Genomic DNA, 25,754 nt, shown 5'->3' on the forward strand with positions numbered 1-25,754 from the left:
ATCTGACATAAAGTAATATTATATTCCTGTGGAAAACCTACTCTCCCCATGTGTACATAGTCATGATAAATTTGGGATTATAGTTATCAATGACACTATCAAATCTCCATATATGATTTCCTCCACAATGTACATTACAATTATTTTCGTTTCTTTCGTTTTTTTATATTTTTTTATTAATAATTATTATTGAAACTGTAGCAAACGAAAAAAAGAGCACTATTTATTGTCTAAAATTTTATTCCCGACAGAAAAAAAAAATTAATCAGATTTGACGTAGAAATGCGAAATATTTAAAGTACCATCACCAATAACTAATAGAAACCAGGTTTTTTCCAAATTAATATGAAGTTTTTTGAACTACAACATCCTTCTTAGCCTTGAAATCTTTATCATAAGAAGCTATGTCCCAGTTTCCCTCGGTGTTTCTCTTATATTCCACGGTTGAGAAATAGTGATAATTTGTTTTCAAACTAATCGCAAAAGGAATACGTTCAAAAGTACACATTCTCAATTTACAATAAGTGTTATCTGGGATTTTTTTGATTTGCTCCATGAACTCTTTCAAAGTTGGAGTTGCAATTTCATTAACATGAGTGATGAAATTAGTTGGTGCGATCCCGTATTGCTGAGCTGGTGAGCCAGATGAGGTATGAGAAACATAAACTCTGGATGGCAAATTCTTTAATTCTTGGCGGACACTATGATGTGGTTCTTGAATATTGGCACCACTCCAGGCAACGTAATGATCACTACTACCCACTTCCGTTGTCTTCACTTTAATTGTTATTTCTTTACTATTTCTGACAATAGTCAATTCAACTTCCTTTTCCTCTTCGAATGAAAAATCGTGTAACTGGGTTATTCTGTGAACTAAAGTACCGTTAAGTGCTAACACAATATCACCAACCTTCAATTTATCCAATTCTTCTTCATCATTCTTCTTCTTTTCATCATCTTTTGATTCTGCAACTCTGATGGCATCCTCCGCACAAGTAACTCTTGAAGCACAGAAGAATTGGAATCTGTCTGTTCCGATTTTTTCTAATTCAGCAATCCATTTTTCAGAAACACCCTGTAATCTGGCACTGGAAATTGTAAGAGCATAAAATTCGGCATCAATTATTCTGACTCTTGGGGTTTTGTCATTCTTCAAAGCTTCGATGACATTGTTCATATGGACAATATCAATACCCATTCTATACGAAACATCACCATCCGATCCAAGCTCTCCTAGATACTCCAACCAAATTGCTCTAATGGTTCCATCATCATCTGCTAAAACACCTGAATCACAATCACCACAGGTTGTACTGTCAATCACAACACTTTCCAAATTCAAACCTCTATAACGTGGACATGCGTGAGAGTATGGAACATTGATCGATAACAAGTCAGTGACAGAAGTTGTTGAGGCTAAAACTCTGAAATTGTAATTATAACCAATGAAGTTCAAGGAATCACCTCTATTTATTGGTGTCTTAGAAAATTTAGGGCTGATAACATCGGCATTAACCAATTTTGGATCATACTGGATCACAGAGTAGTTATAAGTTGGGTGCATGAAAACCACTTTGGCAGGAACAATAATTGATTCGGCAATTGTTACAAGAACATCACACATATCATGTGGGACATATTTTCTAGAGACAATCACATAACCTTTTTTAGCGTCAACAACCACCCCGTAACCTTTACAGCTTGAAAATGGATATGAGTCAAGAGCAGTTGGGAAACGAGTGTTAACCATGACGAAACTTCTAACTAACTTAGCACATCCTGGCTTAACATTTGGAACATCAATGAATTTAGCACTGAGAGTTTTTGATGGGTTTGGTGGTATAGATTTGGCCAACTCTTTATAATCCCAGATACCAGTTTCATCATTTCTAATGGCCAAAGTCGCGCCATACCAGTGACGATCAATGAAAACCACTCCAGATTTTTGTGATTGAATTCTATTCAAGTGTCTAAATTTGATTGGGACAATTTCACGATCAGGAATAGTTTCCATGACTTTGATAAACTCATCTAGATTTTGAGTTGTCTTATTGTTGATAGAATCGATGATCCAACCTTTACTAGAACCCCCGAAATTGAAAGTACCCCCAGCAAGACTGACAAACACACCCTTGACTGGAAGCACATACAGTCTTGCAATTTGATAACTCAAGTCATTGAACGAACCACCACTAATTTGCAAATATCTGTTTGGAGTAATTTTGTGCAAGTCTTGAACTTTGCAATCGACTTCAATATACTCACCATTTCTCTGCAAGAGAATATGAACATCATTACCAATTATGCTATCCAAAATATCATCCACCTTAATGAAAGTGGAAATATATTCGCCATTAATAGAAATCAAGATATCACCTTCTTTAATTTTGTTGTACGCTGGGCCTTCTGGTAAAATTGTCTCAGCAACTAACAAACTCATGATATTTGGAAACAATTTTCTTGCCTTCTCTTCAGCTTCTTCAGACAACCCTAAACGACGACATTCATCAAAAGGTTTTAAGTACCATTGAACTTGGATGGTACCTCTGGTGATTGGTTTTTCAGCCTGTATTAACTTCAATGCTCTAAGAACTCTATGAACTGGTAAGAAGAAATCTGTAGCTGAATCCGTCAGACCACCAGCCTGTAATGCTAAAGTATTACCTGAAATATCGATTACTGGAGACCCACTTGAACCACCAGAAGCACTAGCGGCTGCTTGAATATATTCTGTGTTAAAATCATTGTAAGTCATAAAACCATATTCTGGAGCGTTTCTGTCAAGTCTAGAAATGAACCCACTCAAAATACTCAATTTCTCACCAGCATCGTTACCAACAACACGGATTTCACAACCCACTTTAGCTAGATCCGGGCGCAATTTAAGTTCATTAATCTTCATATATTTTATTGATTTAGGGTCAAATTTCAAAAACCCAAAATCATGAACTGGGTCTCTGTAAATAGGTTTCACATCGGTTTCTTCATGATTGTCGAATACTGCGTGTCCTACAAATGGACCAGGTGAAACAACGTGTCTATTTGTCAAAATAATCCCTTTTTTTGCATCGACCACAAACCCGGTGGCTTCACTGACTATCGCGGATTCTGAATCAAATCTAGCAACTTGACAAAATCTGATCGCCACCACACTCTTGATAACTTTATCAATCGTCGCTTGCCATTTTTGAGCATTTTCTGAAATCACTGGCATAGTAATAGGGGCTTCAATGGCACCAGTACCGTCAATTTTACTGCTGGTACCATTTGACTGTCTCGTGTGGCCATTTTCTGGACCTGCAATGCTCTTCTTTCTTTTGAAGGCACCGTCATTAGGACTATCTTCATGGGCTCTCTTGGAAGAGTTCACTAGATCATTCCCATTCATTTTTATTTCCACTCTTTCTCCTTATCCAATCTATACAATATCTTAGGTGTTTAAATATTGTACTTCTTCAATACTAGCATTCTTTGCGTAAAGGAAATTAAATAAGAGAGACAAAAAAAAAAATTTCCACAATCCGGTTATGTTGCCCTGTCTTCTCAATCTGATATGGATTTCCACGGATGGTAACCATCACAGTACACCTCCAGAAGGGACAGCACATTTGATGTGGTTAAGTATCTAATTGCGGCTATAAATGTCCAGTAATTATCGGGAAACAGTAACAGTAGAAATATCCTGGAGAAACACAAATCTTCCTTCATCGAAGAAGATAGAGATGAGATGCACATGCAATAACATGCATGTCAGCAGAAGGGAAAATTTTTTTCTTCAAAAAAAAAAAAAAAAATTCCAGAGATGAGATAGAATCAAGGGAAGAACATTACCAAAGGATTAGAAACTAGAAGTTGAAAATGAAAATAAAGACTATTTCAAGATCAAGTGATACGTACATTGCGGAAAGAAATACTGATGAGAGTCGTATATCCCGTAACTTGAACCCTGCGCTCCACCCATTCGAAAGAGCTAGAGAATATCAGAAGGCATTGACAGCCACCAAAATGGAAAGAATGTTCGCACAACCGTTTGTTGGGCAGCTTGGTGATGGTCATAGGGATGCGATCTATTCTATTGCTCGTAATTTTGATAGTTTGAACAAAGTGGCCAGTGGGAGTGGAGACGGGGTCATCAAATATTGGAACTTGAAATCAAGAAAAGAGCTTGTCACATTTAAAGCACATTATGGAAGAGTTAGTGGGTTGATCGTTACACCAAATGGAAGACTATTAAGTTGTGGTCACGATAAGACCATCAAAATGTGGTCGGTTAATGATGAAGATTTCAAACAGCAAGCTAAAAAATTAAAGCAATACGATGATAATGAAGATGAGGAAAGTGATTTTGATGATGATGAAAGTAGTGACGAAGAAGAAGAAGCTGGCAATGAACTCGAAAATGGTTTCATGAATGAGAACGAAATCAATTCAAGTAATGGTTTAATAAAAACATATTTGGGTGAACACTCGTTTGAATCAATAGATCATCACTTTAATAAAGATTTGTTTGTCACGGGTGGCGCTCAAATTGAATTATGGGACTCTAACCGTTCAAAGCCTATTTCCAACTTGACCTGGGGTGCAGACAATATCACCACAGTACGATTCAACAATGTCGAGACGTCAATCTTGGCATCTGCTGGTAGCGATAACACCGTTATTTTGTATGATATTAGAACCAATTCACCAACTCAAAAAATCGTTAATACTCTCAGAACTAATGCCATTTGCTTCAACCCAATGTCAGCCTATAACTTTGTGTGTGCTTCTGAAGATAGCAATGTCTACGGTTACGACATGAGAAATATGAAGAGAAGTACCAACGTTTATAAAGATCATATTTCTGCTGTATTAGACGTTGATTTTGCCCCAACTGGTAAAGAGCTTGTGACTGGTTCATATGACAAAACTATTAGAATCTTCAACGTTAACGAAGGTCATTCAAGAGAAGTGTATCACACCAAGAGAATGCAGCAAGTTTACTGCACCAAATACTCATTGGATTCCAAATTCATTTATAGTGGTTCTGATGATTGTAATATCAGAATTTGGAGAGCCGTCGCCTGGGAGAGAACTAATGTCAAGTCTACCAGAGAAAGAAACAAATTAGAATACGACGCCAAATTGAAAGAAAAATTCAAGTTCATGCCAGAAATAAGAAGAATATCCAGACACAGACATGTGCCTATTGGTATTAAAAAGGATAGTGAGAAAAGGCAAATCCAAACTCAAAGTATCAAGAGAAGAGAAAACAATGAAAGATTGCACAGTAAAAAAGGCTCTAAACCATTCAAATCTGAAAGAGAGAAGCATATTGTTGCCAATACTTATAAATGATTTAGTTATTTTCTTTAGTATAATTTATGCATATCTATACTTGTCCTAGCTTTTTATTTTGTAAGTTCAACAAAAAAAAAAATAAAATAACGAATATGTCTTTGAAGATAAAGTTCATTTTGTTGGCTATTTAAAAAAATAGAAAAAATAAGCTCCTCATCAGGGGCTCGAACCCTGGACATTTCGGTTCCTTATGTTCTAAAAGCCGAACGCTCTACCAACTGAGCTAATAAGGACGAGCTTGATTCAGAGATGTTTTCTTAGTCCATATGCTGTCAATTTTATTAGATCCGTTCAGATGGTATATAACATACCAACTTTTACTAATATTTATCAAATTTTGGACTTATTTCGTTGGTTTTTAGTGTCTTGCATTCTATTTGGCATTTAATTAACTCCTAAGATATTTTATACTTACTCTGCGCTGGTACAATGATGTATCCATTGGTATCCAGTACCACGATATTACGCAAAGCACAGAATTTCAATCAGGTTTGAACTCTCTGGTTAATTGCTATTGAAAAGTAACGTCATTGTTGGCCAGCCACATGAAGGAAACCCTTGGTTACTTATCTTTGTATTATTTTCAAGTATACATTATGAATCTTTCATAGCATAAAAAACTTTATAAGAATGTTGCTAGGGCTGTCAAATCGTCTTTAAATGCTTTTCTTTTTATATATAATTGAGTTCGGTGGTATTTGATGTACTGATGAGATGAATTATCATCAGTGTATAATCAGGCATTCATATTTATAACCAATAGAATGAGATACAGTTATATGTATTTATGCGTTATAAATTTTAACTAAATCATGTGTATTTTGTTTTATTTTATCTCTACTTCTTTTCACCCCTGTTTTTATAATAATAAAGTGAATAATTTGATTATTGAGAAAAAAAGAAATAAATTGTCTGGAAAGAATTTGAAAAAAAAAGTAAAGTGAAATTAAAAATCAGCGTATCCTTTTTTCTTTTCCAAAGAAAACCCAAGAAACTCTTCTTTTGTTTTCCGAACCTCAGTAGCCGGGTCTGCCACAATAGTAAATGGGGTTATTATTACCGTTTGCATCCCCTTGAGGTTCACTATAAGGGTTTCCGCCATTGTTGACATGTGTAGACATTGTAGTCCACAGAGACACAATAGAGGATATTCCATGAGAATTGAAAGAGGAGACTGACGGAACAGAGGTACTGAATACCGGTGGAGAGGCACCAGACTCAGAGTGAGTGGTCAAGTAAGAAGGTAAATCATTTGAAGTGGTAACAGTAGAGGTTGGGTGAAAGATGGAACCAGAGTAAGAACTAGTTGATAAACTTAACCCAGGACTAACATATAATGACGCATATGTTGAGGTTAAAAATTGAGCTGTAACTGTCGTTGGTTTTGGTTCACTAGTGAGGAAGGAGCTAGCAGTGCTGTCTTTCAATGTAGTAAGATCAGTATCATTTTGAACGGAGAACACCGAAGAGTCATTAGTTTGGATGATTGGTGCGACATAAAGCTTTATGTTTATAGGGTCAAACACTGTGTAGATTCTTTGCAAGGTGGTGATTCCGAGATAAAAATTTACATCATTTCCCAGGGATTGCATGGCAATTATACATTCGCCAGCACCAACGGAAAACAAATTATCACTCATTGGCACTGTGATGTCAAATCCATCAAATTGGAAATTGAGAGTATCATTGTTATCACAAGAAACCGTATCATCAGGGTCGGAGACGTTGAAATAATCATAAACAATGTATTGGTAAATTGCATCCGGAAGAGCGAGCACTGATGTACCAGAATCAAAAATTGCGGTATATGCAGTACCATTTTGAAGCAAAGAGGTCATACCGTTATCACCATTGATGGAAAATCCTTCAAAATCAACCCAATAATTAACAATTTTTTTGGTAGTCGACAACTGAGGAACGCAGTTCAATTGAACCAAATTACCTGAATATTTCGCAACATCAACTCCCCCGAACACAATACTACCACCATCGATCGAGGATTGAGTCCCAGCATATAAGCCAAATATTCCTCTGTCAATGAGTCCCTGATTTACCAACAGAGTAACAAAGTTTGGATATCTATTGATGTAAACGTTTTCTGAACCAATTGGACCAAGCCCAAGTAAAGCGGTGATGCCATTACCCAGGGAATATACATAGGCGAATTGATAGTTTCTAAGAATCTCACCAGATAAGCTAACATCATCCGTTCCCATATAGCCCCAGACATCACCACTAAGGTATTGCATGTCATAAGTGATGTTCAAATATTTGAAAGTAGAAGAGTCGCTTGGAGTGAAGGAGCCAATGAAGTCGACAGAATAATAGCCAGTGGTGACATTAGGCAAAGAAACATACAAATCAGAAGAAGCAGTATCAAGAACCACCAAGATTTCTGAGCCAGGAGTCCCAACGCTAAGTTCCATCATAAGATCAGATTGGTCGATGTATTGGACAGATGCTTGTATATACCGGTCGGATCTTTTTGCAAGAATGGGAGTCCCATTTGCCAAGAAAAGCAAGTGAAGAATGAAGACAACAGATGTGAAAAACATTTTCAATGTAGTGATTGGTAGTATAAAAAAACAAGAACTGAGTAATTTTGTGGCAGCCATGGCGAACACAAATTCATTTAAATATTGCAGAAATTCATGGTCACCAACAGTTTTGCCCTTATTTCAAGGATAAATGAGTAGTATGTCATCTTATTAGTAGCATCGGCATCTGAAACCACTTAATATTTTAAAAATAGTTCTATATTTATTATTATTGACGCTGCTTTCAATATTGATGCAAATCGGAATCGGACTATTGGTGCTCTGCAAAGTGGATCATGCAATGTTGGAAAATTGGATTTCCCAATCTGACAGAATGAATGGGATGCACCAACACCGAACAAATTTTAAATCCCACTCAGTAAACCAAAACTGAAAGTGAATACAAAAAAAAATAACAACATGAGCCAGCAAATAACTTAAATTTAATTAAAAAAAAAAGGGGTTAATGCTTTAGTTTACAGTATTTCCTTTTTAAAAATAGGTACGCATTAACTTGGGAGGATAAGCTAGACTTGTCAGATGGTCATATCTCTTCTAGTACAATAACTGATATGAAATAGCAATCTATAAATAAGAGAAGAATGCCATATATATCAATTATAACTTTTGATGAATGATTTGCCACACATTTGATTAATTGCCACAGCATTAGCAAATGTTACCCGACTCCCTAAAGATGGCAGCAACGTGATGAAATAAAAAGTCAAACAATTTTCAATTAAGCAAGTCTTTAGATCAACAAGCTCCAAAGAGTGCCAAATTTTTCTTTTTTTCCCCAAAGACAAAGAAATTTTCGTGATTATTGTGATAAATCTTTGTGAACATCAAATATTTCTAATGATATTTCTGTGAAACTACACTCTGATTTCCTAATGTCCGTAGATAATCACCGGAAAACACAATCGAGTCATTTTTTGATCTTGAATGATTGTGTTATTATTGAGCCTCACCGAGGATCCACAGAAAAACCCAACCTTCAACGAATAGAATTCAACGAATAGAATTCGTTGAAGGTTGGGGTATAGCCTGTGCATGCAGTGGAACAAACAAAAAGCACCACTCTGCAGCAATGGCACATGACTTTGTGTGCGCGTGTGTGCAACTGTGGGCTCAACATGAACCGTTTACCCTGAGCAAAGTTATATAAACTAGCCAATTTCTTGTGGATTGATATCTTTAGTGAGATAATATAATACACCTTATAATTAACTGAAAGAATCTTCGGGAACCCCACCCCCCCTTTTTTTTTTTTGCCAACAATAATACTTCCCTCAAAAAAAATATGGCTTCTGTTGCTGTAGCCCACGGTACCAAAACCATCACTATCGAACCTTATAATAGGAAATCTCCCTTTAATTCTATCCGTTTAACTCCGGTTCCTGCTCATAATTCCCAAACCGATGGTAGAGAAGTGACGGAAAAAGATTTGGTGGCTGATGCCAGTTCTTTGAGAGCCAAATATTTTCCTAACCAGGATATTGCCGATGTTGAAAAACGATTCAACATCAGAAAATTCCAAGAAGCTGCCCCATCCGCCCATAATGATGTTCCGGTGATCGAATTGGACTCAATTGATTTTTCCAAGTATATTGAGGGCCCAGAAGGATTAGAGTGCAGGAAACAATTGGCAGCTAAACTTGAAAAGTCAATTTCTACCTATGGGTTTTTCAACATCACTAATTGGGGATTCGATCCAAAGAAATTAGAGTATTTGAGAGCTATTTCCCAATCAGTGCTCGAAATTCCTGAAGAGGATAAGTTCAATTATTTAGCCGGGGCTCGGCAAACTGATTTGGAAGACAGAACCAAGTCCCTTGGCGGCGAAAGAGGCTTAGGTTTCAAACCAAGGGGATACTGGGCCATGCAACATGGAGTAAGAGACTCCATTGAACACTATAACTTGAGAGATATGAACCAGGATGATTATTTCTTTGATCCTAACAGAAAGTACCCTGATGTGGTGCGCGCTTTCTTGCCAGAACTCTCGGAATATTATAAGTTTTTGCATTTTCAGGTCTTGAGAAGATTATGTAACCTCTGCGATATCATCTTGGAGAAGCCAGAAGGTTTTTTGTGGGAAAACTACTTCAAAGTTTATAAAAACGACTTGAAAAACTCTGGAACCGGTTTTGGCAGATTGATGCATTATTTGGGAATGACCGAGGATGAAGAGAAACTTACCAATAAGACTTGGTTGAGAGGACATTCTGATGGTACTGCTTTTACATTTATTACTTCGCAACCGATTTTATCATTACAAATTAGAGATTACTACACTGGTCAATGGAGATATGTTGGACACAAGCCTAATGCCTTGATTGTTAACATTGGTGATGCCATGGAATTTATCACTGGCAGCTATTTCAAATCTTCTATTCATCGAGTCATCTCTCCACCAGAAGACCAAAAGAAATTTGAAAGATTAGTATTGATTTATTTCCAAACCCCAAAGTTGACTTCTGTTATTGATCCAGATTCTCTCAACTCTCCAAAATTGCAAAGATTAGGATATAACACCCCAGAGGAATGGGAAAAATGTACATTTGCAGACTGGGATGAGGAAAAAGGTCGTTTATTTGGTCGCAAAGATGTCAATGATGTCCAAGGTGATGAACCTCTATTGGTAAAAATTTTTGGAAGATATCACGAGAGATGGTGGCAAGCTGTCAAAGAAAATTAATGAAGTAGTAACCTTCTTATTTCTATATTCAAGTTTTTTGTTATTGGTTGTACTTACTTTTCTTGTTTACGCTTTTCTTTTTGGACATATTAACATGGTTTTCAAATTTTTTTTTTCTAATTTAAGTGGTTTTTGGAATAATAATAATAATGATATATTTTAAAAAATATTTGTACTGGGTTATATATTGTAGAGCAAACAATAACCTTAGTGTGGGTGGGCACTGATTGATGTTGATTAAAATGTGGGCACCTCCGGGTAAATAGAATCATGATTTTCAACATTGACAGACGCTTTCCCCAAAATTGCGAAGAGAGAGGCTGAAACAGTTTAGAAACAAAAAGTCACAATAAAAATCACTTAATCAATAATATTAATAAACCATGCCCGAAGTATCTGAACAGGCAATAAAAACTGCAGATGAAGCTGCAATTTCCAATGTCCAACAGCCATTATCGCCAGACTCAGAAGTGTTGCCCACAGAAAATAATAATGACAATCATAATAATAATAAAAATGATGATAATGATGGAAATACGCTGACGAATTACAAAGAAATATACGAGAGCTTGTTAAACCAGTATAATACGCAGATTACTGAATCAGAGAAACTTTTCGCCCAGGAGAAAACTCTTCGAAAGATCCTTAACAACCTTTCGAGAAAAAACAGCGCCATACTAGATTTGCTAGCGGAATACGAGGATGGAATGGCGAAATCCTCAGAAGATGTCACTCTGGAAATTTCACAGGATAGTAATATTAATATTAAGGATAAACCACCTCTACAATTTTTGGAAGCATACCTGCTGGAAAATGCCCCACTGGTAACTAAGAAAATCGAAACAATTATTGAAAAAAAACCAGAATTGGCCACGATCCTTCAACTTGCATTGGATGTCAATTCGAACCAGGAGACCCATCTGAAATTGGGAAAGTCACAGGAGATCATCAAGAGGCATGAACAATTATTCCAATTATACAATAATATTCCATTGCTTCCACTGGACAGAGAATTGATTTGCCGAGAGCAAAACCCTTCCAGTACAAGCTCATGGTTAAAACTCAATTACCCTAAGATATTCAATGACACAGGCGATCTTTTAAACACTCTACGGCCGTTACCGGATACTTCTGCATATATCTTATTAAATTCCTTGATTTCTTTGCCAGAAGGAGTGAATGCAAAGGATCCGAAGTTAAACCAGGCCAGAAAATCGGGAGAAGAAGAGAAGCACGAGGAAGACAGGGAAGCGAAACGTCAAAAGGTCGAATGAGAGAGGTGTGATGTATTGCTTATTATAATGCTAAGAAAAAAAAATTTAACAAAGAAATAAACCAGCTCTACCGAATGGAAAAAGTCCATGGCAATTGGTAAATAGCTATGGAATGAAAGCATGTCATTGAAGAAAGGGGGTTTATGTAAAAACAAAAAATTTCTAGATGAAAAGGAGAAAAAAATAAGGAGAATAAATGTTAACAGTGATATCACTACAAACACGTTAAGCAAACTAATCTAGCTTTTGTTCTTTTTTGTCTATTTTCCCATCTATTGTCTAGTACGGATAAGTCTCCCGAGCATATCTAATAACAGGCTAGAATTTCTTTATAAGAGTATAGAATAATGTAACATCAAAGAAACCCATGTTTGAGTATACAGAACCAAAAACCGTTTGACCCTCTACCTGAGCTTGTAGCCATTAATAACAATAAACATCATTGTATGCCTTTGATTAGTAACAAGCTTTCAAGCAGAAGTACAAAATACAGTCAAAATACAGTCAAAACACAGCAATCAACACAATATTATTTACGGTGCGCTCCATACGGATGACAATAGCTCCTTTTCGGAATGTCGCTCCAATATTTAACCATTACAACGAGAATTCTAGTTCTAAAATGTCTATTGTATCAGATATGATTAGCCAAAAAGTTAATGTGGTTGTAATAAAGTTGACAAGTCATCAATTGCCGGAATTCACGAAATATTCCGGTCGTATTCATTTTGATTGGTTTTCATCAGAGATATAATGTTTCACGATTCCGTTCCAGTCAGAAACAAAACTATTTAAGGCAATTTCATTTTTTTCAAAGAAATCCTCATCCATCTGCAATCTTCTAATGTTATTGTTCTTCAAATTCGGCCGGAAATCAATGTTTTTGATCAACCCATATTCCGAAAACTTCATTAAATGCAACGGGAAAGTTTCTATATCGAACTGTCCGCAGAACCGTCGGTGTAAAACCAGTTGCACATTTTCATAATTAAGATCACGGTTTTCGTTGTTTTCAAACCCTTCGTCAATGAACTCAACATATTTTCGGTGACATGGTTTGGCTAAACCGGCTTGGGAATTATCGTCAATGAAATGCTTGTCATTTCTCGGATAATTCTCATACTTGATGTTAGCCTGCTTTAAACTGGTGATTTGTTCTTCTTTCAAAAATGGTAATTTCCGAGATTCCAATTGAACTTTCAGGAATAATGGGGTATCAGGGTAAGGGTTTTTGATCACCAAGTTTCGATCATAGACTCTCCATCTATAAGACACGTACGACAAGCATCTGGTCAAATAGAAAGTTTTTCGGTACAAGTAGTCATAGAGCAGAGGATTTTGCCATTTGTAAAGGAGGTCTAAATCCTCCAAGATCAGTTCTTGATATCTGATATCAATTCCGGCAAATCTAACCAATCCTGAGAATTTTATGGTGAAAAGATACAAAACTTCAGGAAACATGGTATCAAGCAACGAATTTATAACTAGCCAATACAACTGGGAGATTCTTTCAATCACCGATAAAGACCCATAATTATGGAAAATGTATAATCCCGTAGGTGGATAAAGTGCAGTGAATTTCGATAATAATGTGTACAAAACTCCCGGGGAGTACGAAATGGCCCTTGATGGGTCATAGGAGGCAAACAATTCCTTGTTGTTGATCACCATTTCATCTAGGAAGACTCGTAATTCATGCAAGTGGATGAGCACTTCAGTACTGATCATATCTTGCACGTGGACTTGAAACTCCACCAAATCATCATAGATCTCTACCACGAGACCGGCATTTAAATTTGGAACGTATAGCGATGCGACATTTCTCATATAGTAACTGTGAATGAATGGAAAAATCCTTCGTAGTAGCTGCACTGGATATACCGAATAATTGCTCATATGGTCTTCTTGTAAAATGGTTCTAAATCGTAAAATCACCTGTTTTGATAGCGAGGTAGAAATGAAGCCCCCAACGAATGCCAATAAAGTCTTGAAGTCTTGTTCATGAAACATGGATGCTGCCAAACTAACCATTGAATAAGCCATGATTTTATGAACTGCCGAGAGATATTGATGACTAGAAATGGTTTTGGGCTGGTTTATTGTGTCAATGACATCTTGGGCAAGTTGTAAGCCTGTCAACTTGTGTGATAGAACAATTTTTTTCAAGACATCGATGTCATGATTTAGACAATGATTTTTTCTGGATGGTCTGGAAAGTTGGTTCAATATGAGACTACCGCATAATGTCATATCTTCATGAAATGAAATTTTCGAGACAAACCCATAATCGATCAAAGCTTGGAACCAATTTTCGAGTCCTCGTCGATACTGGGCAAACTCAACATCATCCTCCCCGCACAACACAAAAAGCTCGTCGGATTTTAGCACTTCATAAAACCACTTATGACGGCTGAGTTTGTTTAATCTGAACAAGGTGGGTTCATATGTGGAGTTCGGGAGTGGGGAATATTTCATATTGGGGGTTATGGTTGGGGCAAATTGTTTGTATGCTGATTTTGGCTTTACTCGGTATATTGGATTTACTGTGAATTGTGGTTTTGGTTCAATGGCCGGTTTTCTCTTAGCAGACTTAGATTTTGGACGTGATGATGATGATAATGATGATACTGATGGTGACGGTATTAATGGCAATGAGGATGATGATGATGATGATGATGTTGATGATGATGTGGAAACTGATGGAGATTCCCCAGACTTTTCAGCCTCCCAATCTATAGTTGAGCATAGGGTTTGTTCCGGGGGTAGTGGTCTTTCGTTCAATAATTTAGAGCAATCTACATCGAATTTTTCCGCAGCAAATAAATACCCTTGTCTTTTAAGCTCCTGAAACTCTTCTTCTAAATCCCCGGTATCCATATTCTGCGGTTTCCTCTGTTCCCATCCTTTGAGCTTCATTTTCTGCAGTTCTGGCAAGTCGATGAAATTACACACCAAGTTCCTTTCCATGCAATTATAGCAGATATCCAACTCTTCACCACATTTTATCCTTCTTTTTTTGCAATTCAAGCATCCTAACCGCGAATTCTTGTGCTTTTTCCGTTTCTTCTTCGATGAATCTATGGCGCTGGGGTCATGGATGTTGATAAATGTTGGAGTGGTCATTGTTCATGTACTATGGTCACCGCTCGGTATTAACAACAATACTTCCACCCACGAAAAAGAACACAACTGTTTTTGAACGGCAATATTACTATTACTATTATACGACCCCAGTGTGATAAAATAAAAAAAAATGACAAAAAGAAACAAATAACTAAAAAATAATAACTAAAAAACAATATTCTTTATCTTCCTTTCTTCTTCCTTTTTCCTATTTAAGCACCAAACGTTCACCTTTTTGCGTTTTTTTTTTCTTGGAGTGCGCAAAGTTTATACTTTTTTGACTTTTGTTTGGATCAATAATTGTTCTTTCTACAACACAACACGCCAATACCTAGTAAATTATAACGGTTACTAACGTTGTTAGACTTAGTAATCATTTTATTGTCATTAGTGATTAATCATTTTATTGTCATTAATGATAACATCTTATAAATTCATCGAAAAAAAAAAACCGGATTATTTTGACTAATAGACACGTTGTTTCTCCTGTTTCATTTGTAGGAAACGTTGTAACTTTATTAGATATTTATGTGTAATGGGATTTTATTAAATCAACAGAGGGTCTTCAGATGCAGAAGAATCATATCCTTGTCCTCGGAATAGCTCTGAAGTACCATTTTTAGGTCAAGAAAATTGAAGAAATTTGCCTGGTTGAATTTAGGGTTCATTACCGGCTGGTAATCAATATTCTTTAGTAACCCAGAATCAGAAAGTTCCATGAGCTCGAGTGGAGACTCAAAAACATTAAACGGATTTGTAGAATTATCAAGAAATGAAGTCACTTCAAAATATCTCTGGTCAACATTCTTATTGACAGTGGTTTTAGAATCATTATAACGAATGTTTGCAGGATGATTGAGTTGCGCCATACTGATTGAGTCCGCGGTGTTCAATTGTTCAATAAGTGAAGGATCGTTGGCCGGATAATTTTCTTTTATTATCGCCCCAGTTTTAAAGCTCGTCAATTGTAATTCTTTGACAAATTTAGGTTTTCTAGAAGCAAACCTGAACCGCTCCTTGAAAACTGAAGGAGTCTTCAGAAATGGATGAATTAACTCCAAATTGCAAACGTAATCTCTATGACGAGTTGCCAAGAATGAGATCATTCTTGTTAAATAAATTGTTCTCCGATACAAGAATTCATAAACTTCTCTGGTAATCTGCGAATTAGCATAAAGGTTTTGTAGATCTTTCAAAATATCATTGATCAAATCCATATTGAATCCCGCCCAATGAATGCTTCCTGAAAACTTGGCACTGAAAAAATACTCGGCCTCAGGAAAAATATTATCCAAAAAATACGCTGTGGCAGACCAGTGGAGATACATGATCTTATCGATGGTGTTAATTGATTTGTGAACCTGTTGGAAATAGACGATTTCAGATGGGAAAAAATCAAAAAATCCATTAGTAAACCTCGATTCAAGCACAACATTATGTTCGGTGACAAAATTCGGATTGAAGCTATCAAGCAATTTTTGATCACCGAGAACTTGATTACTAATAAACTTTATCAAATCGTTTAGTTGGAACCGCGCCACGGAATAAGGGTTCAAATTCTGATAACTTAAAAAACTTTCAAAATTTAATAGTTCTTGGAAAAACTCTTTGAAGCTGTCCGTTCGATACGATGGAACGAAAACCTTAGTTATGATTTTTGAGTAAAAATCTCTGACGGAAGAAAACATGAATTCGGTATACTTCTGCTCTTCCTGAATCTCAGCATCACAACAATATTGATATTGTATATCCTTTGACACCTTGTCAACTACCTCAGATGATAAAGAGCTAGAAATGAATCCGTTAATGAATGCTGCAAGAGATGAATATTCTGCTTTCGATTGTAAAGTCAACCCAATGTTGATCAATGAGTAATGTAACAAATATCTGAAGTATCTGAGATACTCAATACTAGATGCCAATTGAGGTTGGTTCAAAGATTCTATCACATTCTGGGCATGCCTTAATCCTTTCAATTTGTAGTGGCTGCGCCATTTTTGAAGGTTGCCAATGATGGTAGGACTTCGATCCGCCATCGAGCTTTTGTAACAATCTTTTTCCATGTTTACCAATATCAACGCCATCGCTCTAGAAATGGCACCATTGTATACTGCCAAAGATTCCCACGAGCAGTATGAAAAGTCAGTAAACCACCCGCTCATTAACTCCCTTGCATAGGCAAGAGCTTCCTCGTATTCTCCACATACACTAAACTTGACTCCCAGTGAGAAAGTTCGAGGATATTTCCTGATACTTAATTGACGAAGTTTAAAAGTCGTGGCGCTATTTTCGTGATTTGGCAAAGGAAATCCATGATTCGACGGATTCAAATTAAATCTTGCAAAGTGCATATTCATCTGTCCATGGCCATTTTTTGACTTTGTGTTTTTATCATTGTCGTCATAGTTATCAATACTGTTAATAGAATATTGATTACTTTTTCCATAGCTGTTCCTGTTTGCATGTTTGCCACTGATATTGTTGCCGCTGTCATCACTATTATTACCAGTGGTATGGTTCGGGCCGTAAACTTTAGGAATAATGCTGAACCGCGATACCCCCATGCTAAACTGGAATTTATCAAGCTCTTGCTTCATATTCTTGAAGTGTGGTGACGACTCAACCATGGGTCGTCTTCCCGGGATCTTTCCCTGTTGATTACCGATATTCCCAGGATCAAGCAAGTAATTGGGGTTGTTTTTTATATTTGCGTCAATGACTTTCTGCTTTTGCTCCGGGGTAAGGTCCAAATAGCTACATCGTATTCCTTTATCTAAACAATTGAAGCAAGAATCTAGCTCTTCACCACATTTCAATCTCCGTCGTTTACAGTTGAAGCATCCTAGCCTAGAATATTTGGATTTTTTAATTTGTTTATGCTGCTTCATCTCTCAATTCTCAGATGACTTCAACAGGATCTCTTTGTTTTGTTTTTGTTTTGTCAATGTGAGCCAAATGGACGATAAAGTGCCAAAGAAAAGTGAAAATGTTCCAGTGGTATTCTGAGTGGGAATGTTAAAACCATATGAGTAGAGAAAGTGCATTGCGATAGAGAGGATTTTAGGAATAATCATGGCGCTTTTTTTTTTTTTTTTGCCCTCTTCTCCTCACTAACATTTTTTCTGTTCTTGGCGCTTGAACCAGCATAATAACCACAGATTTGCTAGGTATTGTTAAACATTTTATAATATTTACAAAAGCGGAATTAGCATCATAAACTTAGAATATATGAAAATATGATCTATAGTACCAAAAAGAAGAAGGAGAAGAAGAAGAAGAAGAAGAAGAAAAAAGAAAGCACTTCGCTAAAGAAATAATAATAATACAACACTATAAGTGAACAATCAATCACACGTAATAATCAGTTCGAGATTTTCAAAGTTTTAGACATTCATTTTGCGATCCAAAATAAGGGACTATTTCAAATATTGACCTGCGATTCGTAAAGTTCTATAATCTGATCAGGACTAGTAGAGTCTTCTGGTCCTTTATCATCACGAAGTCTAATAAACCGAGGAAAACGAAGACTAATCCCCTTGCCATATTTATCTGCCCCGGTCTTATAAACTGGCGACAAAGACAAATCGGCAGTCCGGATTTCAAACACAAGATTTGGCTCAAACCACACGTCTGGAGAACTTTTGGAATTATCTTTATCGTAACGATAATAAGTTTTTGGTTGACTGATAACGGTACCCACTAACTTCTCACTTAAACTAGCAAAATCTTCATCGGAGAATCCAGTACCAATTTTGCAAGTGGTTTCGTATTCCCCGGAATCTGGATTGTAGCACCCAAGTAAAAACCCACCGTATTTACCAGTACGTTTACCTTTACCATGGTACCCACCTAGACATACCAAATCAATAGAATCACCGATATCTTGAAGATAATCCTTCTTGAGCTTGAGCCAATTGCTGGACCGTTGTGATGGCTCATAGGTACTGCTCATCAATTTAATCATCAACCCTTCGCAAGAGTCTTTGATACTCTGATCTAAGAATTGTTGAATTTCTTCAATATTTTCCAAGTTCTTGTACGTGGCAAATTGAAACTGTCCTGGAGTGATTTGTAAATGATCCATCATTATCGCTCTTCTTTCATTGAATGGTTTATGAATCAAGGGTTCATCGTTTAGACAAAGTAAATCAAAAGCAAACACACAAATCTGCACCTTGATATCCTCTAATTTCACATCTTTTCTTTTTCTGGTAGTCAATACCTGGAAAGGAAGGATTTTCTTGTCGACGCGATCCCAAGCAACCGCTTCACTATCAAGAATCAAGGATTTCACCAGTTTTCCAGGCTTGATGAAATTAGAAAGTGCCTGGATCAAATCAGGATAACGTTCTGTCATATCTTCAGAGTTTCTAGAATAAATCTTCACTTTCCCGTCAGATAACAAGTGAATCTGGGCTCTTTCCCCATCATATTTATATTCACAGGTAAAGTTGGTATTGCTGAACTTATCCAAGATTTCGGTAATGGCTTTTGTGGGCTTTGCCAACATTGGTTTCAAAGGAATTCCTGGTTGTAAGCTGACATTATCTTTGAGATTTAAAACCCCGTGTTCCATTGCAGCTTTAATGATCACCTCATAATTTGAGACTTGGTTGAAAGTATCCTTGATTTGCAATTCCGCATCACTAATCAAACTTGGATCGATCTTGTTGTAATTCTTTCCCTGTTTCTGATACTCAAAGCTCAATAAACTTTTGGCTAACGCTAATAATATACTTTTGTCGGCCAACCCAATTCTAAGTTTTCCTTCAAGCGACCTGATCAAGAACTTTGCTTCTACCCCATTACAAGAACTCAACATTCTGACAATGATTCCGATTTTCTTGCTTTGTGATGCCGACCCGGTACTCTCGGCAATTTCTTTCAAGTTCTTGAAAACGGTTTCAATTGTCAATGGTTTTGGTTTGAACATTAACGATTGTCTGGATCGAGAAGTTTGGGCAATCAGCCCCAAATCCCCAGTTTCTTTATAATTAGCCTTAATTGTAGCGGTTGACCGACCAGTACTTTCACAAATCGACTTGATCAACAATGTTTCTCCTAAACCAAGTTCTAGATTATCATAGTCGGGACCAAGTTTATTGATCGATAGATAAATAATGGTAACAAGCGATTCAGGGCTGTTTTGTAATACTTCAAAGAAAAATTCTGAAACAATTTCAATGATTTTCAAACGAGAAGATTCTTGTTCGATCTTATCAAAAGTTTTACAAAGGAGACTGTAAAGAATTGGTTTTGATTTCTCCAATCCCGCTACTTTGGTATCGATTTTATCAGCAGCAAGTTCCTTTTTAAGGTCCTCATCACTTATTTGGACAGATGGTTTAAGCTTCTTTGGCGACGAGGATCTTGACGGGGAGCTTGATCTTGATCTCTTACCAACCACAGATTTTTGTTGCTTCTGTTGATCTTCTTCATCTTTGATGATTTTCTTTTTCTCTGGTGATTTTGGGGTATCGGATTTCTTCTGGTCATCAGTTTCCTTCACTGATTTTGACGTATTTTTTTTCATTGAGGTGAAAAATCTTGCCAAAGTTTGTTGTTTTGCCATGATTAATGTTGTAGGATAAATATATAGCAGTGATTTCCTATGGATAAATGGAATTATGTTGATAGACAGCGAGGTTCTAAGTAAATAAGCAATAGGAATTCTTTGCATATGGAATCAAGAGCAAAAAAAAAAGAAGCCACAATAATTGAGAAGAAATTGTCAATTATTGTAATTTTCTTTCTTTTGAGTATAGTTTTATAATTTTATAAGATAAACTTGATGGAAAGTGTTGATCCACACGTACATGTTATATATAAATAAATGCTTCGCATTTTTTTTTTCTCTTATTTTTTTTTTTTTTTTTATTTTACGTGACTTGATTTGAATTTTTCGCCATGACGCGTCACACACTAGGTGGTGATGATATTAGATTGGGAAAAAACAAGGGTAGCAAGATCATAGGCAATTGAAGAGTTTATAAGGAGTGTATTATATAAAGATATTTTGAGAAGATGGAAAAATAAAATAAAACAGAGCACACATAGAATAAATAGAATGAATATTACGTTATTGTCAATCGTCACCTTCTTCTCTTGGGTCTGCAATCCCATCTTCGTAAATCGCAAAAACACATTCACTTTCTGGCAAACAAGGACTATCATAAATTTTGCAAATTCTCTGTTCACCTCTGCCTTTTTTCAATGACAATCTTGTAGTCGACGCATGTGCCAAAATATTACCACCAATAGGTTTCTTTGGATCGGGATTAAATGACATTCCTCCATCTACCTGGGCTACCACTTGATTGGTGATGACCACGGCGATTCCAAACTCATCAGCCAATCTTTGAAGGGCTCTCATATATTTAGCAACATGCATTTGACGAGCGCTTAATTCACCACGACCAGAATAATCAGTACGATACAATGCCATGATTGAGTCGACAATGAGTAAAGAGAACCGGGATTCGGTCATCATTTGCGCCGCTTGCGTAAGAAGCTGTAGTTGATGATCAGCATTGTAAGCTCTAGCATACGCCACATTGTCGAGAGCGTCTTCTTCGTTTAAACCGTAACGACGAGCAATTGAAACAAGACGAATGGGACGAAAAGTTCCTTCGGTATCGATATAAAGACATTTACCTTCCCCGCCACCCATATCTATTGGGAGTTGGCAAGTCACCGCCAAAGTATGACATAGTTGCGATTTCCCAGTACGGAATTCTCCAAAAACTTCGGTAATCGAACCGGTTTCAATCCCACCACCAAGAAGGGTATCGAGTTGTTTTGAGCCGGTGGTGAGACAAATAAGTTCTGAACGACGTTTATGAAAATCCGTTGCCGTGGTAAACCCCATCGGGACAAATTGGGCAGCAGCGGCAAGAAGCTTGTCGCCTTTGTTTTCGGAAATACCTTTAACTTGGAGAAGGGCTTTTTTAGGACTGATTTACGTTAGTATGGCACCTGGTTAGTACTGTTTGATATGTTGTAATACGTACGTGTAAGCAATAGATTCGACGGTATGATAACCTGCTTCCATTAGTTTTTTGATATCACCGGGAGTGATTCCATTTCCCTATTGAGTGAGTGTTAGTGTAAGAAAAGGTTTCAAATGGTTTTAGAGGCATGTTGAATACATACTTCAAGCTTAGAGATGGGCATTGGACCAGAAAACTCCTCATCATCGTATTCTTCTTCTTGCTGCTGTTGTTGGGGATGGGATTCGGTTTGTATATCAATTTGGGACATGATCTATGATAATATTTATATGAGTATAATATTTATGTCTATAATACAATTGAGGCAGTAAGTAACAGTGATATATTTATATTTATTTATTTATTTTCTTTCAGTTGATAGCATACAGGTAATATCGATAAGAGGAGATGAGATGAGATGAGATGAGACGTGAGTTGAGATCAAAACAAACGCGAAAAATTCCAGCGAGTTATTTCGGGGAGAGGCGACTTTTATTACCCGGACTTTTAAATGATTCTCATCATCATCACCACCACCCAGACACCACCACCAATAGCAGCAGCAGCAGCGGGGACAACAACAAGACTGGCAGGTTGAGAGAATCTTAAATGAATAGGGTGAGGATGATGATGGTATTGTTGTTGGTAGTAGGTGACTAAATAGTAATGTAGTTGGGTAACTATTTAGCGAAGTGAGAAGACAGTGTTGTTTTGTACACCGATATTCAAGAAGAAGCTTGTACTGTCTACACTTGTGTATATAATGAAAGAACACCAGACCTTATTGCTATGGGTATAGATCCTTTGGAAGGACACTGTTACATTGTGAGTGTCAAATAAAGAGAGGAAGAGTATTGTCTGTTGGGTGGCGAGTCAATAGCAAATGTTATAGTGGTAACAACAATAGGATTCTGCTTGCCCTATTGAGACCGCGGTGTCTGGGCGAGTATTCGCGCACTTTGCTGCAAGCGTATGTACGTGACAGGAAGGACGACCGTGGCCAAACGGAAGATCGGCGCCTTTTGCAGTTCCAATGGAAACACCGGTGCTTTGGAGACAAAAAAAAAAATAAAAAAGAAAACGCAAAATCACAAAAAAAAAAAAAAAAAAATTGAATTTCTCATAAGCACTATTGTACAATACATGTATATATACACATCCTAGAAGGAAAAAAAACACCAACAGACCCATTCTTCTCTATTAAATAATATATCCCCACCATCTATTAACTCTCTCACCTATCCATTCGCTATCCAACATATATTTATAGATTGTCACTATTGGGCTCCTTCCTCCCCCTTTCTAAATCGTCTGCCTGCTGTTCCCGTTTCTTAGTACTTCCGTCTAGCCAGCAAAAAATTATTGTCCTCAAGCCCCTCTATTGTGTCCATCAATCAAAAAATAACAACAACACATTCTTGTGGGATCCCCTTCAACAAACGTGCCATCATGTTCTCAGTCGAATCAGCAAGGCACAAAGACCTTTTGAATAATACTTCGGATATTGGCTCAATGATTGCCCCTCCCGCCTCGATCCCGAAATTCCCTTCGCCTCAACGCCAACAACATCAACATCAACAACCAAACTTCGACCTCAACGCGTTTGATATCAGACATGCCGGATTAAAAGAAACAGAGCTTTCCCTTGTCAGTAAGCGTCAAACAAGACGTCCAGGAGGCTCTCTCGCATCCGCCGCGTCCCAACATCTTAAAAACACCAGACCAAGCTCCCCAGTAATGTCCAGTTTTTCCAACCCTTCGCGTGTTAACTCAATGTCCTCTGCCTCCAGCGGCAGTGGGGGGAATAACTCACCCTTGAACCCAAAATCCAGTCCTAGATCTAGCGCTACTGCTCATAGCCCTCCAATTAATGGTGCCCCCCATGGGTTTTTCCCACCAAGAGCTCGTGGTGTACACCCAGGATCCCCTAAAAGTCCTCAACCTCCAAACCCTCCTAGAATGCTGAGTATTGATATCATCGCTATGGAAGAGAAAATCAAAGAATTACAAAGCGAACTTAATGATAAAGACGAACAAATTAGAAAATCTTTATCCGTGAGATCTAGTAATAATCCAATGATGGATGAAAAAATCATGAAACAATACGCTTCACTCGAGCAAGAAAACCAATTTTTGAGTGGCGAACTCAACTCCAAGAATAAAGAATTGGTAACGAGAATCAAAGAACTACAACAAAAAAATGAAATAATAAAAGAAATGGAAACTTATACCAATGAACAATACGAGAAAATTAACCAATATGAAGAAGAAATTTCACGGCTTCAACAAGATGCATTGACAGCTGCTGATCAAGAAAGTTCACCAACAGTGGATCCGGAAACTGAACAAAAGCTCAAATTTTACGAGACAGAAGTCCTGAACCATAAAAATCTTGTACTACAATACCAACAGAAATTGGAAGAAATGAATCAAAATCTTGTCAAGCAGCGTTACAATATCAAGTTTGAATATGATGCCATCATTGAAAACAAGATGAACGCCAATCAAAAATTAAAGAAGGAGATACTGGCGCTCGAAGAACAAGTTTCTGCATTGGAATTGCAGACCACAAATTTGGATGCCGAGACCGAAGCGAAAACAGAGTATCTTCGTAATGAATCACACGAGGGTTTCTCATTCTTTATTGATTTCCTCAAAGATTCCGTGCTTTATATTCCTCCTCAATTGCTCAAAGAAAAATTGGCAATTGCCCAAGCGAATCCTGCTTTGATAAACATCAATGCCAATTACGATAACCAACTTAACGACTTGTTGACCCCAACGGAAATTTTTGCATCTTCTCCTGATTTGCTCAATGAGAGCACTGAGACCAGTCCATCGGTGTTTTCCGATGTTCCAGCGACCTATACTCACCAAAATAATAGTTATTCAACATCGATTTCTAGAAGCTCATCATTATACTCTAAATCAAAAGAAGTTGCCTCAAAAAGTGTTGCCACCACCCCGGAAAAATCCCTGGCGTCATTATCTAAAGAAGCCGAGACTCCTCCATCATCATCTTCTTCAGATCAATTGAATATTGAAGATATTTCTGCGAATGACGAAGAAGAGGACGTATTCCGTAAGGCCATTAATGTTCCAAAAGAGGCTTTGTTGATGAAAGCAATCCAAGAACTTCGTATTGCTGCTGAGACTCGTGAATATCTTGCCGCTCAAAAGATTCAGCAGTTTGCTGATACTGCGGCAAATGCCAGTTATCTCGTGGCCAAGATGTCGTACAACAATGCCGCCCGTAGAGCGGAACAACACGAAAAAAATAAACAACATAATACTCGACTTCTTGAGGTTGCTGATGTCTTGGGAAGTATTATTGGTGATAATGACGCAAGTGGTGAAATGGCTGGTAATCAACTATTATTATCGCCAAGTTTGGAGCAAGGAATTTCCAACAACTCGATGCATGAATTCCTTGGTACTAAGCCTTCTGTTACTCCGGCAGCTGAAGCTGTGGTTAAAGGTCCAAAAGTTGGAGGTTTGAGATTATTGAATATTGTGGCTCCACAAGATACTAACAATGAGAATGTGATTAGTGAACCAATAGTCGAGGAGGATGAGGTATTAATATAAGGTTGATATTTTGAGTTTTTTTTTATTATTACTTTCTTTTTTCTTTTTCTTTTGCCATAACGATCCTTTTATGATTTTTTTTTTTCTTTCATGATTTTTTACAGTTGATTTTCAGTGATTTTCATGATACCTCCCCCATCATTGAATAATAAGGAATTTTCAACAATTATTTTTCTTTTTTTCTTATTTGGTGAGAATGGAA

General features: G+C 37.1%; 10 protein-coding genes across 10 annotated transcripts; 4 read left to right on the top strand and 6 right to left on the bottom strand. All coding sequences in view use genetic code 12, as the record gives it.

The window, feature by feature from the left end:
• Positions 1-340: 340 nt before the first annotated feature.
• Positions 341-3,388, bottom strand: NMA111 (Nma111p; the record flags this gene model as incomplete). Its single annotated transcript, XM_064998915.1, has 1 exon — positions 341-3,388. One exon carries the CDS (start codon positions 3,386-3,388, stop codon positions 341-343), a length of 3,048 nt encoding a protein of 1,015 aa, XP_064854987.1.
• A 470-nt stretch (positions 3,389-3,858) lies between these two features.
• On the top strand, positions 3,859-5,337 carry SOF1 (rRNA-processing protein SOF1; the record flags this gene model as incomplete). The annotated part of the gene is made up of 1 exon (XM_064998916.1): positions 3,859-5,337. One exon carries the CDS (start codon positions 3,859-3,861, stop codon positions 5,335-5,337), a length of 1,479 nt encoding a protein of 492 aa, XP_064854988.1.
• A 1,019-nt stretch (positions 5,338-6,356) lies between these two features.
• Positions 6,357-7,955, bottom strand: DASC09_053180 (uncharacterized protein; the record flags this gene model as incomplete). Its single annotated transcript, XM_064998917.1, has 1 exon — positions 6,357-7,955. One exon carries the CDS (start codon positions 7,953-7,955, stop codon positions 6,357-6,359), a length of 1,599 nt encoding a protein of 532 aa, XP_064854989.1.
• Positions 7,956-9,180: 1,225 nt separating this feature from the next.
• On the top strand, positions 9,181-10,578 carry DASC09_053190 (uncharacterized protein; the record flags this gene model as incomplete). The annotated part of the gene is made up of 1 exon (XM_064998918.1): positions 9,181-10,578. The coding sequence occupies one exon, from the start codon at positions 9,181-9,183 to the stop codon at positions 10,576-10,578; it is 1,398 nt and encodes a 465-aa protein (XP_064854990.1).
• A 383-nt stretch (positions 10,579-10,961) lies between these two features.
• Positions 10,962-11,852, top strand: DASC09_053200 (uncharacterized protein; the record flags this gene model as incomplete). The annotated part of the gene is made up of 1 exon (XM_064998919.1): positions 10,962-11,852. One exon carries the CDS (start codon positions 10,962-10,964, stop codon positions 11,850-11,852), a length of 891 nt encoding a protein of 296 aa, XP_064854991.1.
• A 723-nt stretch (positions 11,853-12,575) lies between these two features.
• On the bottom strand, positions 12,576-14,975 carry DASC09_053210 (Zn(II)2Cys6 transcription factor domain-containing protein; the record flags this gene model as incomplete). Its single annotated transcript, XM_064998920.1, has 1 exon — positions 12,576-14,975. One exon carries the CDS (start codon positions 14,973-14,975, stop codon positions 12,576-12,578), a length of 2,400 nt encoding a protein of 799 aa, XP_064854992.1.
• A 551-nt stretch (positions 14,976-15,526) lies between these two features.
• DASC09_053220 (Zn(II)2Cys6 transcription factor domain-containing protein) lies at positions 15,527-17,863 on the bottom strand (the record flags this gene model as incomplete). Its single annotated transcript, XM_064998921.1, has 1 exon — positions 15,527-17,863. One exon carries the CDS (start codon positions 17,861-17,863, stop codon positions 15,527-15,529), a length of 2,337 nt encoding a protein of 778 aa, XP_064854993.1.
• A 533-nt stretch (positions 17,864-18,396) lies between these two features.
• Positions 18,397-20,547, bottom strand: CDC9 (DNA ligase (ATP) CDC9; the record flags this gene model as incomplete). Its single annotated transcript, XM_064998922.1, has 1 exon — positions 18,397-20,547. The coding sequence occupies one exon, from the start codon at positions 20,545-20,547 to the stop codon at positions 18,397-18,399; it is 2,151 nt and encodes a 716-aa protein (XP_064854994.1).
• A 513-nt stretch (positions 20,548-21,060) lies between these two features.
• Positions 21,061-22,235, bottom strand: RAD51 (recombinase RAD51; the record flags this gene model as incomplete). Its single annotated transcript, XM_064998923.1, has 3 exons — positions 21,061-21,928; positions 21,986-22,062; positions 22,128-22,235. The coding sequence occupies 3 exons, from the start codon at positions 22,233-22,235 to the stop codon at positions 21,061-21,063; spliced, it is 1,053 nt and encodes a 350-aa protein (XP_064854995.1).
• A 1,178-nt stretch (positions 22,236-23,413) lies between these two features.
• DASC09_053250 (uncharacterized protein) lies at positions 23,414-25,552 on the top strand (the record flags this gene model as incomplete). Its single annotated transcript, XM_064998924.1, has 1 exon — positions 23,414-25,552. One exon carries the CDS (start codon positions 23,414-23,416, stop codon positions 25,550-25,552), a length of 2,139 nt encoding a protein of 712 aa, XP_064854996.1.
• Between the last annotated feature and the right edge of the window lie 202 nt (positions 25,553-25,754).

Source organism: Saccharomycopsis crataegensis (genome assembly GCF_037102585.1).
Source record: "Saccharomycopsis crataegensis DNA, jcf7180000000087, whole genome shotgun sequence".
In the NCBI taxonomy this organism is placed as follows: domain Eukaryota; kingdom Fungi; phylum Ascomycota; class Saccharomycetes; order Ascoideales; family Saccharomycopsidaceae; genus Saccharomycopsis; species Saccharomycopsis crataegensis.